This window comes from Osmerus mordax, chromosome 26 (assembly GCF_038355195.1).
Source record: "Osmerus mordax isolate fOsmMor3 chromosome 26, fOsmMor3.pri, whole genome shotgun sequence".
NCBI classification, from domain to species: domain Eukaryota; kingdom Metazoa; phylum Chordata; class Actinopteri; order Osmeriformes; family Osmeridae; genus Osmerus; species Osmerus mordax.
The window spans coordinates 7,235,817-7,253,968 of record NC_090075.1 but is presented as its reverse complement, the minus strand read 5'-3'; the positions used below and the strand labels follow the sequence as shown (position 1 = coordinate 7,253,968).

Genomic DNA, 18,152 nt, shown 5'->3' with positions numbered 1-18,152 from the left:
CCTCCCCCGTAGCAGCCCGAGGTCCTCAGTGCTTTTTTAATTAGGGGGTTCGGCCCCCCCCCCACCCCCCCCCCCTTGGAGTGATTTCGATTAAAAAGCAGCCCACTCGATTTGGTTCGAGCTCGCTGGTTGCTAACTAGGCCGGGCAGGGCGACAGGTAGGAGTGGATTAGATAGGATTTGTGGTGTTTTCAACTTCCTTGCCTGAGTATGAAGGCCGTCTCTCCGTGGTGTTTGCCGAGCGAACGGCCCGTCTGGCGCGCCGTCGAACGTCGTCGTCCCTCCACGAATGGCTACGCTCGTCAAAACCCTCTCCCCGCAGACTGACGACGTAGCATGTTTGTATTCGCTGTTTGCGCGATCTGTCCCGAGCGATTTGGTGAAGTGCGCTTCTTAACTCACTGTTGTAGAGGTGTTTAAATAGCAGCTTCGGTTAAATCTTCTTTTAACTTCCATATTTTCTCACAGACACTAAAACACGGCTGCCAGCTCTCTTATTTTTGTACTTGCCTTCACTGAAACTAGTATCCGCCAGCATTCAGGCTATGGTCGGCCGGGCCAATGACAACAGTAATGAAAAATGGATCTCACTGTAATAAGTATTTTCTTGCCCCCGGCAAGTTTGTGCAGGTGTGTGCCCGTACACCCCCTCCTCCCCCTCCCCCCCCCCCCGCCATCACCCAGCATCATCCTATCGCAGACATCGACCTATCTGATTGACCTGGATGTGGTGCCGCTTGGTGATGGAGGGCAGGGGGGGGTGTATCACACACCTACCCCCCCTGCCCTCCATCACCAAGCGGCACCCCCCCTACTCCCTCCGCCTCGCTTGCTTTCCCTCTGTATCTTGAGGCTTCTGTTGTATTTGGTCGTCTTATCTAGTGCCTATCTAGTCCCACCATCTTCCTTTTAGCTTTTTCTCCTCTCTGTTCTTTCCCCCCCGCCGCTCCGTTCCATGTGAACATCCTTATCTCCTCCTGATGTTTACTTTTCTCTCTCTCTCTCTCTCTCCCCCTATAACTCTCCTTGTTTCTCCCCGCTCACTCCTTCCTCTCTCTCTCTCTCTCTCCATCCCTCCCTCTCTCCCTCCACGGGTGCTCGGAGCATTATTCCAGGAATGTGCAGGAGCCAAATTGAGCGTGTCTGATGGAGAGGGACGAGCGAGCCTCCCCCAGCACAGGCTGTCTCTCTCACCTGGCGCCATTCACCGACGCCCCTCATTGCTCTGACCATTACTGGCTCATACTGGCCTGGGGGGGCTGTGGAGCCTCTGTATGTTTCTGTCTGTGTGTGTGTGTTGTGTGTGTGTGTGTGTGTGTATGGGTGTGTGTTGGCCACCCCGGGTGGGTGAACACGTCATATTCCCTTAGAAATGAGAAAGGGAGAGCTCTTTCTTTATTTCAGTTTCTCTCTCCCTATCTCCCTCTCTCTCTCTCTCTCTCTCTCTCTCTTCCTGTACTGTCTTTGTTGTTCTGTGCATGACGGCTCGTACCACAGCAGCAGCGGTGGCACACACACACACACAAAACACACAGAGAGAGGCTGGTGAATGCGCCACGGGCATCCAGACCGCCAGAGAGCTTGTTTACGTACCAGTCACGGGGGCTTTGGAAGCGCTGCTTTATAAGCCAGCGTGCGCGTTCAGGGCACCGAAAGAAAATAACAGACAAACAACCCAAAAAGTTAGCCCTGTCGCTGCTGTGCGGTTGTTGTTGTGTTGCGGATTTCGTTTCGGGCCTTGAGGGAAACCGACGATTTTGAACCGAAGTCCCACTCCCAGTGGGCAATGTGTGTAGACACTTTCTTTCTCTCTCTCTCTCTCGGTCTCTCTCCTCTCTCTCTTTCTCGGTCTCTCTCTCCCTCTTTCTCGGTCTCTCTCTCTCTCTCGATATCTCTCTTTTCATCACTCTCTCTCTTTCTCGGTCTCTCTCTCTTTTCATCACTCTCTCTCTTTCTCGGTCTCTCTCTCTCGATCTCTCTCTTTTCATCACTCGGTCTATCTCGCTCTCTCTCTCGCTCTATCTCTCTAATACAGCAGGGATGGTGGAGTGACCCATGCAGTGAAGGAATGCTGTGTAGTGTAAAAAGAAGAAAAAAAGGCCCTTAAAGAGCTTTACCAGCTGCTCGACCTATGAACTCTGACCTCCTCCCCCCATCCAAAAAAAAACCCTTAGTTGGCGACAGGAGGAACGAGGGAACGGGGTGGGGGGGGGGGGGGGGGGGGGGGGGGGGTCCTTCACAGGTTGACCGAGGGGTTTGTAGACGGGCGGTGGTGAGGGGGGAGTTCAGGGGTCACTCAAGGAAATGGGAGGATGGTGGATGTTCTCATGGGAGATCCAGCGTGGTTTTTGACTTGGAGGTCACAGGAAGGGGGGGGGGGGGGGGGGGTGGAGGGGGGATGGGGGTGCTGTCGGAGTTGTCCGTTTGCCAGTGTCCTTGTGTGTTTGCCTGTGACAGCGTGGGATGTGCAGTGGGGGGGGGGGGGGGGGGGCTCGTGCGTTTTGGCGGGCGAAACACTCGCGGCCCTCGTGCGGTCAACACGGGCATGCCGTCACCACCACCGCGTAGCCCCGCCCGGGAACAAAACCCCCTGTGTTTGTCACTCCAGAGCGCACTCGTTCCATCACCCCTGCCCGGGCCTGGAGCACAGGGCTGGCACACAACAAACCATCCCCTGTCTGCCCTGCTTGTTATGGAGGAATACATTAATGGAGGCCATGACATTCTGCGCCCTGGCTGGTGATGCCAAATCATGCTTCGGTCATGAGCTTCACTCCATGCCAAGAACTGGAACTACCTTCTGCCCTGGACTCTTTTCCCCCCCCTCCTTTTCATGAATGCGACGCGTCTCACGCTGGCAAATTGAGTCAAAGCGTTTGAGCGGGGGATCCGGAACTGTCCGGAACATTTGCTCCTTGCTCCGGTTTTTACTGCAGCTGTAAACCAGGACCAGTTGTTTTTCCCAGGCTGGGAGGAGTGGGGGGGGGACAGACAGACAGACAGGCAAAGAGACAGGCAGACATACAGAGATCGAAAGACACCAGGCAAACCTAACATGACCATCTGTCTCGTCTGATTTTGACGGAACACACACACACTTTGCATGATTTGCATTATTTTCTGCAAATAGTGATGGCTTGTGTTTTCTACCACCTTGCATTCTGAATAGCCTACCTTAGTGGAGAACAAGGCAGAATATAATGGAGGAGAAGATAGAGAGTGGGAGGAGAGGAGATGGGGAGAGGAGAGCAGAGCAGAGGAGGATTAACTGGGTAGAACAGACATTTCTAAATAGACCAGAACAATTAAATCTGGCTTCTTTCAGACTTGTATTGTATCAGACTACACTTAACTAACAATTACACATTTGAAATTAAATTACATCTAGTAGATTTAGTGTGATTTGTGCTGTGATCTTGTCTGCTGCCTACCCAACCAATAAAAGGGACACTTGAGATTGTAAGGTCCTTATCCAATCAAATTTGGTTCAAATTAGTGGGATTAACTCCTTTTAATTAAATGCCTGAAAAGAGGAGAGGGAGAGATGGATGTCCTCGGTGAAGTGAGTATTCATCAGTCAAGCTTGTCTGGGTCGTCACGTTCAAACTCAGAGTTGAGGTTCTCGTCAGAACAATGTGAAACAGGAAGGAACACGAGATGAAATTCAAGGAGATATTGGGTATTGGAGTTCATGGGATGCGAGAGTAAAAAGGTTGAGGTGAATCATCCTGTTTGCTTGTCCTGAGACTTTGGAGAAAAAATCCCGTTTGGAATTCTCGAGGTTAGTTCGTATGCAGCTTCCATTTGTATTTAACGGGTGTCTATTTTAGTGCTGTTTTTCCCCCAACAGTCTTTACCTGCAAATGGATAAAGGTGGCCATGACATCTTAGGAGTGCCTTGGCTCGATATTCTTGGGGTCTGACTTGGTGACACCCTGCCAGTGCACTTGCTTCCACCGGTTACTGAATAAATAATCTGCCGGTCTAGAATACTAGTGGAACCGCACCAATGTCCCTTTCACCAGCAATGACTCTGCTGTAATTGTGTCTCACACACACACACATGCACTCACCTTCATCAGGGCATCAAGACACATGGACAACTGCATACACCGCGTAATAGGCAGCATAGAGAGACACACATACTTCTGAAATATCTTGTGTCTCTTATAATATTTCGGTACCGTCACTTACCCATGCCATCGGGCTACTTGTAACCAAACCAGATGGCACCAAAAACACTGTGCAGTTAGAATTTTTCTCCCGCACACACACACACCCACACGATTTCCCTTGACCCATCTACTTACCATAATCACATTCCTCGCTATTCCACTTCTTAAACAAACTGGGCACACATTTCCCAGCAGTCCGGCTGCCCTCTAAAAGTTTCCTCCCAACGCAAATTTAAAGGGCGGTCGGCCGACTATCACTTCTCGGGCCCGTGCGATGCTTGTCTGTCGGTCTTGGCGCGGGGCCAGGGACTGACGTCGCCTCCGTCTCCTGTCAAGGACTAATGTGTCTGTGTTGTGTAATTAAATAGGCCCATCTATAATGTCTGGTCTAGAGCCATGACTATGATGCCTACGGAGGGTGTCCGCGACCCTTGACCTTCGGGAGCATTGTAGGGCTCTGACCCAGTCCCACCCGGAACAGGGAGAGCCAGCCGGCCGGTTAAGTTAGTGTTGTCTGCTGGCGCTGGAACGTCTGGGTCGGGCCGAGACAGACAGCATAATGGTTTCTGTTGCTCAACAAAACGGCAGGAAGTAACACTTTTGTTTTCAGGTCAGCCCCAGCCAATCAGGAACTGTCAATCCTACTTCTTTGTAGCACCGAGAGCTTGTCTGTTTTTTTTACTGCGGCAGGTTGGAGAGGACGGGCAAAGAAGGCTCAGCGCTTCCTCTTGGCACGTAAACAAACCCTGTCGCTTTCTGACTTCCCTGATTTTGTGTGTTGGGAAAAAATGGCGTTGTCAAATGCTGGTCTTGGCGGGGCTTTTCTTAACAAGTGCATTGGAGTGGTTCCAGGAAAGTGCAACTGTCAGTCAGCTTGTGTCTCCGAAAGGTCTTGCAGTTCATCCAACTGCCGTGCGAAAAGCCCTAAGACCCTGTGCCCTAACGGCCTGTGTAAACAAATGCTCTTACAAAAGCTTTGCTCAGTGACAGTTGAACGTCTGTTCTTGGGACAGAATGACCTCAGTCTTGAAAACTGAGTTTGCTAAATGGCCGTTGTGTGGGAGACCTGAGCTTTGTTGAGCCCAGTTGTAGCCTGGCAGCACTGACGCAGGTCCCCATTGTATCCGGGTAAACACTCACTCAGACACAAACCCACACTCCCACACGGCAAGATTTCAAGTAAATCACATAGGGAATTACTGTTGTTCCTTTGCTGACTCACTTTGGGTTTTTTGCTCATTCCCAACAAAACAAAGTGAGCGAGTGTTGGGGTGAATGGAGTTTAGGGGTATGACTCTACGATCAAGATCTTGTCAGAGCAGAAGTGGAGTGAGGATGGAGGGAGAGGGATGCAGGAGAGACCAGTGATAAAGGAGAGACCAGTGATGCAGGAGAGACCAGTGATAAAGGAGAGAGGGGGATAGACAGGCAGGCACACGAAGGGCGTTTACATAATCGCCCTGCAGATCCATGCAAATTCATGCGATTCCCCCACTAAACATCTGCAATGCAAGCACACTTAAGTATGCATGCGCAAAGGGGAAGGGCTGAGAGAGGGAGAGAGGGAAAAAGGAGAAGGGAAATGAGGAAAATACAAATAAATTCAAGCCTGAACGACTGAAGTTATTTTTAGTCACACAACACACACACACATTCAAGGACACTACACAAACACAACAACACTGTGCAGGTATCCAAGCTATGCACACCCCAGACCCACACAAACAACTATGGCCTATATTATTTTATGCAAAGCTTTAACTAATGTATCTTTGAGATGGACGGCTTTTATGCCTCAGAGATTTGAAACTGGGAATTTGAGAGACTGATGAGCGAGCTAAACCGTAAAACGAAAAAAGTGCGAAATGTGAGAATTGACACCTTGAATCAATTGAGCTCGAATAGATTGGCCACCGAACAGAGACATGTTGATGCACACCATATCTATCTCTAGAGGCACAGTCACACGCACACGTAAGCTTTTGTAAGAGCGCAGAAAATAGCTGGAAATTGTGATCAAGCCTACACCTGAGTCTTTTGGTCATCGCTAGCTAGTGAATCAAAGGAGGGCTCTTCAAACTGCGAGGTAAACGGTGACCATGAAGCGGCGAGGCACAAAGTTTAACCAGTTTAAAGAGCGATATTCTGAGTGAAGGCTGGAAGGGCCCAGTTTACGACACCCTTTTCATTGTTAGCGTAAAGTGCTATGAGTTAGCGTTTGCTTTTAGGGAAGCCTATTAAAATGAAAGCTGTGTGGTACACTAGCTGGGGACTGAAACGATCCTCTTACAAAAAAAAGACGAAACATAGCCTAACAGTCCAGGTTTCGCGACTGTCGAAAGTAATAAGGCATATCTTTCCCTTTGTATTGTAGTGGAGTAAAAATCGAGCCGCTTGTGTCTCTTCTGCGATGCTAGCAAAGCACAGTGGTGAAATGAAAGAAAATAAAGGACTTTGCAGTGTTTTTCCAGGTTAGACTGTTTACGTCGAGTAGATGAAGCTCATGATGCTGAGTGAAATTAAGCAACCTTTACCATAAAAGTCCTCATTTCTATTGTGATATAGCCTTCAGTTAATTGTTTCGTGTGACTGCGTGTGACTGTGTGTGACTGTGCCTCTAGAGATAGATATGGTGTGCATCAACATGTCTCGGTTCGCTTGTTTCTCTATTGTCCTGGCCACACACACACATCACGCCGGCACACGCAGATGCCGAGTCTCTTGGATACAGTTGTTACTCAACACACAGACACACACCCACTGACTCCCTCACACACACATACTCATTCTCTCCATCTCACACACTCAAACCGTCTGTCTTTCACACACACACACACGCACACGCACGTAAACAAACACCACATTAGCTCCTCTGTCGCCTATGTGTGTGGTCTTTACAGAGGAGGAGCAAGTTTGTGAGGTTCTTAGCCAATGTCCCTGTACTTACTGTAAGTCGCTCTGGATAAGAGCGTCTGCTAAATGACTAAATTACTAAATGTAGCCAGTGGTGAGGCTTGGTGAACCAGGGAAGTCCTGGAGCACCGAGGTTTAGGCCCAGTCGGGTGCACTAGGCGGAGAAGAACTTCACAGGAGGAGAAACGAGATCCGACGTACAACTTGATTCCATCCAAAATGTCTTGAAGTCAAGAAGGGAAGGCCAGAGATCCAGAAGGGTCCCTTTGATCCTGCAAATGATTGGTCGGTAAAGATCGGTTGTTTTGGTGCAGCTAGGCTGTGAAACCTAATGCAAGCAGCCTACCTCATATCTGGGGAAAGGCATGTTTCGGGGGGTTTGGCCCTGCGGGCAAAGTGGTATTTTTTCTCTCTCATGAATTCACATTGTTTCATATGGCGTGCGTATGCGTGTGTGTACATGTGTGTGTCCACATCGGTCCACTGCTTCAATCGTAGACTTGGGCATAATTGGAGTCCTCTCCTGAATACGATGCGTGAGCATCAATAATGTACATAAAGGGGTTGCTGATCGCGCCAGACAGAATACCAAATTACTCACATGAAGCTGCCTCAGAACAGAGTACTTTTGGAGGACAGAGGGTGGTTGATAGGGAGGGAGGGAAAACGGGCAGCAATCTGGGCCAATCATGATTGCTGCCAGTTTGGAGACGTATCGGCGACCTGTTGCCAGAAATGTGTGTGGATGTGTACGTTTAAGTATGTGCCTGCCATCCGTACCCTGTGTGTGTGTGCTTACATCACCCAATGTGATGGACTCCAGATTGCTCGAGTGAACAGCGAAGTCTTCGCCGGTTGCGTAGCTTAATAATTGATGGCAGAAGCACCTTCTTCTGCATGTTGCTCTGCTTTCGTGACGGCCTAAAATATGCTTGGGTCTCTCCCCGGCTCTTTCAGTGAAGACCGTTAGACCGAAATGTTCGTAGCGTGGTACTATTATACCATCCAAAGACAGACAAAACCGTCTTTATTAGCATCGAGCAAGTAAACTACTAACATCAAGCTTTTGTCTGAGCGATAGATCTTTCTGAACTAGTCATTTGTGCGCCACAAATGGGTTTTGTTCACACAAGGATGAGCTGAGCCTATGAAACAATACCATAGCTTTAGCATTAGCACACCTGCCCCAGAAAAGGATAGCCCTCCACTGGTAGCCAAGGACACGGCTGTAAATCTGGGGATCAGGAACGATAGCAATTAGCGATTTCCTGTCCGCCTCGCCCTGTGAATGTGTTGGGCGCCGGGCAGCTAGGCTTTAGCAATCGATTAGCCGACACGGTACCCTCTGTAGACTGCGAAGCGCTTTTTGACGCCCCCCCCCCCTCTCCCTACACACACACACACCCCCCCCACACAGGCTCCCCTTAAACACACATACACATACCCCTTGTCCTCCAGAGCTCCTCTCCAGAAGAGAAACTGTGGTTGCTTTTAGCGGGGCCTGTGGTTTCAAAGAGAGGTGCTAATAGCGAGAGAAGTGCTCTGCTTCTGTGATTCTCCAAGCATTCGACCACGAAACCACTTGGGTGACACACTTGCATCTCTATTGACAGCCGAGAGTTTGTGCCGTCGCCTCGCCTGTCTCTAAGCTTGGGCTGGCAACAGTCGCACTGTAAGTGTGAGATTTGAAACAGGGTTGTTGTGTTTCTTTGTTATTGTGTATTTAAAGTAATAATTCTTAGAGGGTGGGCTAAGGTGTTGTTTTCATAGCTGCATTAGACCTGGGCATGGCGGTGCGTGTTGTTATTCAACCTACATCAATGCTCCACAACCATACACCAAGCTTACTGTCTGGAGTTTAGTGTTGCAACCAAATCTGGAGGCAGGAAGCCAACCTATGAGCAAAGCGATCGATTCCAACCCGAAACGAGGTGCACTTCCTGTGGGCTTTAACATCCCGCGCCATGGCCTCCTGGTGGGCAGTGAGGAGATCCCTCCACGTCCACAATTTGTTATCCCCCCCCGTAACGAATGACAGCGTCACGACAACCCTCGCCTGTCACTTTCACACTCTCTCCGTTCCCCCTCTTTCTCCACCCTCATCCCTCTCTCTCTCTCTCTCTCTCTCTCTCTCTCTCTCTCTCTCTCTCTCTCTCTCTCTCTCTCTCTCTCTCTCTCTCTCTCTCTCTCTCTCTCCCCCTAGTGACATCACCTTCCCTCTGAAAGAAAGAAAAAAAGACTAAGTGCCAAGACAGAAGCGTATGCTATTGTGTGAGAGAGATGAGCTAAGTTTTCTCTTAGAGAGCCCCCAGTATTCGGCGTGAGGAGCAACAATGGAGCCATTGTCATGCAGGAGGACAGGGATAGCTGTTCCAGTCAGCGTGAAAACACGGGGAGATGGGCGTGGGAGGGGAATGTGGGTGATTGAGAGATGGGCCCCGGAGCCAAGTGGGCGGGGACTTGGCGAGCGCTCCGGCGTGGCGTCTACGGTGCCGGGTTACTCTGCGATTAGCAACCGCGGCTGTGGCTTTGGCTGCCGGCCTGCGTTTGCGAAACGGCTCGTCTGCGACACGGCGCGCTCAGTTGTTGACTGGAGCGACTAATCTGGTGTTCTCATTTCAGTCGGTATAATAATAGGGGTGGAGGTGCGCGCGGATCGTTTTACCGCGTGCACACAGAGCCGGGAGGATGTTTGAGAGAGGCGCAGTACGCGTGATGCAGTTCCTTTTACGGGCGCACGCTCCGCCCATGGACGTCCCCGCTCGCGCCTCGTCTTTGAAAAAGTTGAATGCGATCGCAGCGAGTGGCTGTTTTTGTCCGATCCGAATCTCCGAGCCTTCCAAGCACCTGTGGCTCTGAGGTGTCTTCGACAAACCGAACCGGGGGTTCTTTCCTGTTATAGACCTCTTCGTCCTTCGCTCTCTCTTTCTCTCAAAGCAATCTTTCCTCGGTCTTCCTCTCACTCTCTCCCTCCCTCCCCCTCTTTCTCACATCCCTCTCATCCCTCCCTCCCTCGCTCTCACTCACTCTCTCCCTCGAATCTCTCCGCCTTCCCCTCTCTCTCATCTCTCCCCCTCTCTCTCCCTACCTTTTGTCTCTCCCTCCATCTTCTTCTCCCTCTCTCTCTCTCTCTTTCTCTCTGTTCCCTTTTTATTCCTCCTCCTTTTAATTAAACGTGTGTAACTACTCTGCAACGTATGACACGGTAGACATATCAATGAGGCCTCGTTCCCTGGGCCTGGCGTGTGCACACAAGGATTAATGGCAATTTGACTCAAACAAAGAGACGTTCCCTGAAATATCTCTGGGTACCTTCATAATTACAAGATGTGCTGATAAGCAAATAATGACAAGATCCTGCGATAGCACCCCAGACTAATTATGGGATGTGAAAAGCAGTTGATTGCAGTTGGGGTTGGGGGTGGGGGTGGGGGGGGATGTACACAGGCACTTCACCGTGGAAACTGCAGATGGCGTCTTATCTGTGTTATACGCTGATACGGGGGGCGGTTTCAGTCTCATGTCTGGGAAATGTCTGTGATCACAGTGGCCTAACAGCGGGTGCGAGTGCATCGACTGTAAAAGGAAACCGATTTCTGCACCCGCGCACTAGGTATCCAACAAGCGTGCTTCTGAATGCATGACATTTGACCTAATCCACCTCTCTTCTCTCCTTCTCTGCCTCCTCCCCCCCCCCCTCCCCGACAGAGTGCCAAGCCCCCCTGCGTGAAGACCCCCCCCCTTCTCCTACTCGTGGGGCCTCGGCTCTGTAGCCAGGTCGAAGCTCGCCTCTGGAGCCAAGATGGCCGCCGGCTCGCCCCCATGCCTCTCTCTGCCGGCGCTGCTGCCTCTCAGCACCTTGCTCCTGTCCTTGCTGCTGTCCGGTTCACATGCCTTATGTAAGTACCCTTCAACCATACATCCACTAACCTTTTCTACAGGTTTTTATTTTTATTTTAATCATTTGGAAACCTTTTGTATTCATATACATATGTACTCATGTTGGTTTATGGTGAGTTGTTTGGCTCTGAGGTCTGTGTGTCTATATAGAATATTCCGGGTGTTTGATGTGTTCGGTTGATGCACCGTCTTCGACTTAGCCTACTTTGTGTGTTATCTAAGATTGGCCGGCTTTGTTTCCATATTGTTTTCCTCCCATTGGGTTGGGATCCTAATCTGGGATGAATAAAAAGAAAAAGAAAGTAACCCCTAGCTATGCGTGTAGAATATCTGCACCATAGCTGCTATCTATATGGGTCTATCCTCCCTATCTCCTCACTTAGCACCAGTGGGAACACCGCGCCGGTTCTCCCTGGTCGGGATTTGTTCCGCTCCGTTCCTCCCCTAAGATGGGTTTAGAGACGCATTAGGAAAGCAAAACAAAGGAGAGCGGCAGATAAATAAAAGAGCGGGGGGGGGGGATGAGAAAGAGGAGAGACTTCCCCATCGAGTTTTTAAAGGCAGTCGATGGGCGCGCGCCTGAGAGAGAGAGAGAGAGTGCTTACTGACAGAGAGCTAGTTTGAGCCTCACCTGTTTGAATTAGCCTGGTGTTCTCTCTCTCTCCTGCTCACCTCTGCGAGCTAAAGTGGAGCTTACTCCGATCGCTGATGTGTATCTCTCTACTAGGCTCCTATCCTCGTCTGTCTGTTCCCACCTTTATCTCTCTATCGGAGCATCGCTCTTCTCCTCCCTCCCCTCACCCCCCCCCCCCCCTCTACTCTTTGCCGTCTGTTTTCTGTCTCCCCTCCTCTCGGTTTCTTTCCATTTCTCCTTCTCTCCCTTCTTTTTTTTCTCTCTCTCCTTTCCCTCTCAGTCACTTTATCTAGATACACACACACACACACACACACACACACACACATCACTCACAGTATCCACTGTGGAGAGCAGCCTTTGTATATAACCTTCCAAATAGACCACAGTGGTTTGCTTGGACACACACACACAGACAGACGCATGCTCACGCACGCAAACGTAAGCGCCTACGCACGCACACCGCCATAGCCCGTTCCCCGTCGTCCGGCCTAATTGCTAGTTCCGATTGAATCCAGCCAGCGGCTCCTGCAGGTTGACAGAGCTCTCTGTTTGGGCTGTGTTTGGTGTTTTGTCTGCCCAAGGTTTTCCTCCCCTCCGCCTCGTTTAAAGCACTCTACCCTCCATTCATACTCGCCCCTCCTCCATCTCTATTTGATTCCGTGCACCTGTCTGCTGTTGCCGAGCGCCACAGACACACCCGCCTCTGGACACCCGCCTCTGGAATTGCGCGCGCACACGCAATTATGCACGCGCGGCCCAAGGGTGCTGTCGTCCAATTCAATTCTCTCCCACCTGATCTTGAGGGGACAAAGAACCTCATATTAGTCCACCCTCTTTCTCCCTCGCTCCATCAACACCTCTCTTCACACCCTCACACATACGCCACGCGCACGCGCGCAGCAAGTGGATGTCACCTCTTCGGAGAGGGCTTTTGCTAAAAGCATGATGTCATTCTCCCTCCCTCCCTCTCGCTCGCTCTCTCCTCCTTTCACTCTCATAAATCACAAGGAGGAGGTGACATTTTTAATCAAAAAAGGAAAAAGAGTGTTGAATAAATCCAGCCACTCCGCTGTAATAAAGCCTCCCTTTGCATTGTGTGTGTATGTGAGCGAGTGTGTGTGTGTGTGTTTGTGTGTAAGCGAGAGACCCCCTACAGGCGGTACTGTTGTTGTACTGTTGGGAGCATTGTAGCCTTTCATATCCTGGTCTGCCTGTGTATTGCTCTGGAAAGTCCTGTATTGTAATCTGTGGGGAATTTTAGGGAGTTGACCTCAAAACCCATTTGTCTCCAATCCATGGATAACACCTAGGGTCCTTCTCTGCCACCTAGACAAGATTTCTCTCTGACTTGCTTCTTGCAAAGTTCTTTTTTTTTTTCCAGTTTTTATTCTTCCGTGAGAAAACTATTGTTTTCTGTCGTGTTTTGATTATTTTATTTTCCAGTCTAGGGATTTCTTTCTTTGTGTTGCCTTTAGGCTTAGATGTTGATAACAGTGGGCATCTGTAAATCCTTCTGCTAAACGACATGTCAAAATGTCTGTACAACACTATTTGATTTGATTTGATTTCCAGATGGAGAGGAACAGAATGGGCTTGTCCGAATCGAGAACCGTCTCAGAGATTGGTCAATCTGACCACGCTTGACCACGACTCTCCTTTAGACAGATAACAAATGCTGCTCTCATTTAGTAGCTGCTGTTGGTCATCGTGTGTGTGTGTGTGTGTGTGTGTTCGGTGGAACTCAAAACTGTGGGAATAAGGAGAACTAACGCTGGCCTCTTTAGAGAGGAAGTAGGCTGCCCCATTGGGACTGCGCTCTCGCCCCATACCAAGAACAGATCCGATGAAAACAAACACACGCTCTTCCCAACACTGTCCATTCAGCAGGGTGTGTCGGTTTGTCTGACCACAGCATCCAAGGCCCTGCATTATGCTCCCGTCGGCCTTCCACCAGCACACACCGCAAGACAACAGTGCCCAGAATAGCCCAGCCAAAACACTGGCTCCACAAATCCCATTTGTTCCTCTGCCACCTCTCAAAAGTAGCCCTTTTCCACCATCTAAGACTCACACAGCGATAAAATTGAATCCATACATAAATATAGGGGAAAAGCGCTATGTTATTCCTCCAGGCCTACCACTGAGTGACCAAATAAGGTTTTGTTTTGTTTCTCTTGGTATTTGTATTTTTATTTTTGGGGGGTGCATATTGGCGATGTGCACAGTTGGGTTCTTGGAATACTTGAGGACAATGAGGTGCGTTTTTGATTTGTATGATTATTTATGCCCTTTCCTTTCCAATGCAATTTCCTTAAGAGTTGCCGGCCGGTCTTTGTCTTAGCTGGGACCACTAATTGTAATTGACGTGAGCCTAGAGTGATGGGGGAGCAATTTCAATAATTTATTTTCCCTTTGAAGCTGCCAAATGAACACATTTCTGGCCCCTCAGGGAGAAAGAGTAGTTCTCCCGTTCAATCCTTCTCCCTCCCTTTCAATTCAGTTGAATTCTATTTGAGATAGACTACCCTTTGAAAAATTCCAGACATCGCTTTAGCAGATTTAGCATCAATATTTAGCAGCGATGCTTCTCATAATTTGATCCTCAACTTTGGATTTTTAATTTGAGTTGGAAAGTTCTTTTCATCATTCACCCAGGGCACTAAACAGGACAAATCCTTTGCCCCACACCCTCAACTTCATTACATAAGTGACCCAATCTGTTTGGCTTGAAAGACACTTGTTCTTTTTACTAGTTATTTTTAAGCTGCAGTTCTAGTAGCAACCGACAGATGTCTCCACAATGACCTCACCTTTTGCTTTTATTTCCATAATCAGCTAATACACAGTACGTCTATATAGTCAAATAATATGACAAGATTTGTAGACGAGGCCTTTGATTTCTTATTGGACCAAGCGACCAGGGATTATTCAACTGGCATTAATCTTCATAAACTGGTGAATGCAAGTCCTCTTAGAGTAATGTGGATAGAGTGTTTCTGTATGTCCACTATATCTGTTATCAGCAACAGCCGTAAGCATCTTTATTTAAATTCAGTATTGTTATGTTTACCATTGCAGAGATTGTTGCGATCCTAGCGTGTATGTAGCATTAAAGGACTTTCTTGTCCTATCGACACCAAGCCTTTTTGTTTTAATTTGACCAAGTGCTGATATCTGCCATTTCTTTTGTTGCTATGGGATAACACAGTACAATAGTTTGAGCAGTGCCGTTTGAGTCAAGTTTGACAGAACAATACAAGTGATTGAAGCGTGTGAAAGGCACTGTCCCTTGCTGTTTTCAGGAGAAATGAATTCACCTCAGCGGCAAGGTGTCCTTTGAAATTGTAATTGTGTCCAACACTTTGATGAGTGCTCCCTCTAAATTCACATCTTCAAAGGTTTTGAATCGTGACTTTTGGAAAGGGAAAAGTGCCTGCTATGTTACCTAGATAAGGTGTAAAAGCCAATTGTACAATACGCTTTCCAAATCAAGAATGTGGTGGTGAAATGCTTGGTGTAGCTTTAGGTTTTTCAGTTCCATAGCATGGTTGTGTGTGAAACCAGATGGAGTGATATAGATAACCCCTTATTTCATTGCAGTACTCCGTGAATAGATCAAGGGTCCTCTTACCATCACCTCCTCTCAGAGAGAAGCATTTTGTGGTACTCCAAATGCAGCAGTTACACAAAAGATTTGGCCAGAGACCATTTTGGGCTCCTACCAATTGCAGGTGTTTTGATATCCGTTTTATGCAGTCAACAAGTGTCAATTGCCTTAAGAGACTGTGAACTGTAGAAAATTGGTCCCATTTCGCAACTCCTTGGTGCCCCCCAGCTATTCCGCGATTGGCCGAGCTCTTAAACTTAATTTCCTTTGGCCTTCTTGAAATCGAGTTGATTTATCGCCAACAGATTACAGCGTAATGTGTTGTTTTTTCCATCTGTATCCAAAACAATGGTTTCAATGGGACCAATTCTACACTATTAGAAGACACCCCTGAATTCATCTCCTTGACAACCGTGTGCATGGAATAGTTTACACGGGATCATTAGAGCTTTATAACTTAAACCGGCTACCTCCAGTCCTGCCCCGGGCTTTTGAGGGACGGTGAGGTTCATTTCCAGTTTATGGAAAGTACACAAAACAAATTTTCACTGCAAATTGAAGAGGAGAAAAAAAGGATTTTGAAAGAAACATTATGCAGAAATGGTGCTCGCACTGTTTGGGCCCCCCGAGATTCCGTAGCGCTGAGCCGTTCTTCTGGGAGTGAGATGACCCAGGAGATGACCCTGGTTTTGACGATGCAATCAGCACGCTCGCTTTGCGAATTAACTGCATCAAAGATGACTTGGCCCACCACCTGGCCCAGAGAGTGGCTCCCAATTAACCTCCCTTCCCCCTCCTTAATTGAAAAAGCAATTGTTTAATTAACTCGTTAGCTTTCTAGAGCAAGGTAAGGATTATGTCTCATGGAGGACTGGATAAATTAGCCCTCCGGAGGTTTACCAGGGCTTGGATTATTACGGTCTGGACGATTGTTTATCGACGTAGGTCTGTTGAAGCTTTCTTTTTTTGAAACCAGAAACGAACATCGGACGAGCCAGTAAGGACCATGGTGATTGGAGTACCAGAGAGCGGAGGATCTTGATAGGTCAACCCTCCATGGCTAATGCCCGCTCCTTGGGATCTTGAACTAGAGGGAGTCTCGAAAACACGTTTTCCACCTGGAGCACAACCAGACCGCCATGCTTTTATCCATCTGTCCACATCCCTCCAACTGGCATCCCATAGAATTTCTGTTTCTCTCTCTCTCTCTCTCTTCATTTCCTCATATTGTGGCTCCATCCTCCATCACCTTCTCTCTCTTCGGCTGAAGAGACCCGTGCTCCAGGTTTAACCTGGGAGACGCAGTCGTGCTGGTCTCGCTTTTGAACGGAAAGCTTGTGAGCCCTTCTAAAGGGGTGTGTCTCTCTCTCTCTCTCTCTCTCTCTGTCAACTGAGAATCACGGCGTTCCCCCTCTCTCCCTTCTCTCTCTCTCTCTCTCTCTCTCTCTCTCTCTCTCTCTCTCTCTCTCTCTCTCTCTCTCTCTCTCTCTCTCTCTCCCCTCCCCATTCAAGTCTTCACAGCAGTCCATTAGCTCTAGCCAGGAGCAAAGCTATGCAAGTAATGGCCGAGAGGACATAGTCTGGTTACCATAGCGACGGAAGCCTCTGAGAATTGGGGCCTGATTGATGGGGCCCGGTTTTGTGGACCTGGAGGGTGTTGCTGGGCGTGTTTGAAGTTCATGGAGGTGGGGGGTATGGAGGGGTGGTTGGAGAGGGGATGCCAATCTTGGCCTGGCTCAGTTCAGACATGGGGGGCCCCCTTACAAGTAGCCACAGGCATGCTGGCATTAGTGGAGACCGACCTGCCACGTACCCCCCCCCCCTCCCCCGGCCGTAGATTTCCTGTGATTAACATCACCCAGGGCCTCGTTCCGTCTCTCGCCATCGCTCCACTTTCGGACTCAATATGCCACCTTCAGGAAGTGGGAAAAGATTGCGTCAAGTTTCAACCTGCATTGGAGGTCAACAAGGTCTGGAGAAACATGACTCTGTGTGCTCAATTACACTGTTAGACTAACAGTCCCATTCCGATTGGTGAAAAGAAAATGGCATGCGTCAAACCTCACAACCACCGTAGAGTAGGCTAAGCTAACTGCCCTGTGAGATAGGCCAATAGTCGCTAGCTCCTCAAATGGGGTCCAAATGTTCCCTTCTCCCTCGACTAGGCCTTTTCTCTGCTGTGCTAACCCAGGTGTCTATATTCGACTAGATGGATGCCAAGTGGTTTTCCTCTCAGCCCCCACTTTTCTCAAATGACTGAATGGGTTTATGAGGGGCCATTTTGTCCTCCACTTTTCTCATTCCTGCCATAATAGCTCCTATTTATGTTGTGGGCTTCAATGTTCACCGGCATTAGTCACAGATCCGTCTTCAGGTCTCGCAAAGTACACTGGCGAACGCACAGGACTGTAAATGGAAACCGACATAGCAACAACCCCGTGCCGCGCTAGGCTGTTTGAACGAGGCTGTGTCGTTTCTCTTATCGGCGGCGAGCAGAGTTAGCGGTCAGTAGCGGGATGCTACATTAGCAAAACAAGTAGATGCTTACACAGTGTGAGTTGGCTTCCCCAGCCGGCCGCCGTGTTTGCTCGGTAACGCTCCGTTCTACCGTCCTGTGAAGATAGCGGCTCCCCCATCTCATGCTATTCCTGCCTTACCCGACTCCTGCTAGGCAGATAAACCTGGCGGTGTGTGCTTATCTGCGCCGAGTTGGAACCTGTTCTCCATTTGAAAGAAGACGGGAATAGAATCCGATACTGGGGGACAGCTACAAGGCTTGCTCGGACAATGTCGTTTCAATGTCATCGAGAGTAGCATGTACAGCTGAACTCCGTTCTTCAAGTATAGTAGCATTTAGAAAATTGTGAGTCATTTGGAGAGAAAAATGTTTTTTTTTTTTTTTTTTTTTTTTTTGATGGAGC

The 18,152-nt window shown here is 48.9% G+C and overlaps 1 protein-coding gene across 1 annotated transcript in view; it reads left to right on the top strand.

Annotated features, from left to right (window-relative positions):
* ptprsa (protein tyrosine phosphatase receptor type Sa) overlaps positions 1 to 18,152 on the top strand; it is a gene marked incomplete at its 3' end in the record, with an annotated part of 98,758 nt that overhangs the window by 13,549 nt on the left and 67,057 nt on the right. The window contains 1 exon segment of the mRNA XM_067229507.1: positions 10,796 to 10,986. Within this exon segment, the coding sequence (XP_067085608.1) occupies positions 10,890 to 10,986 (97 nt within the window).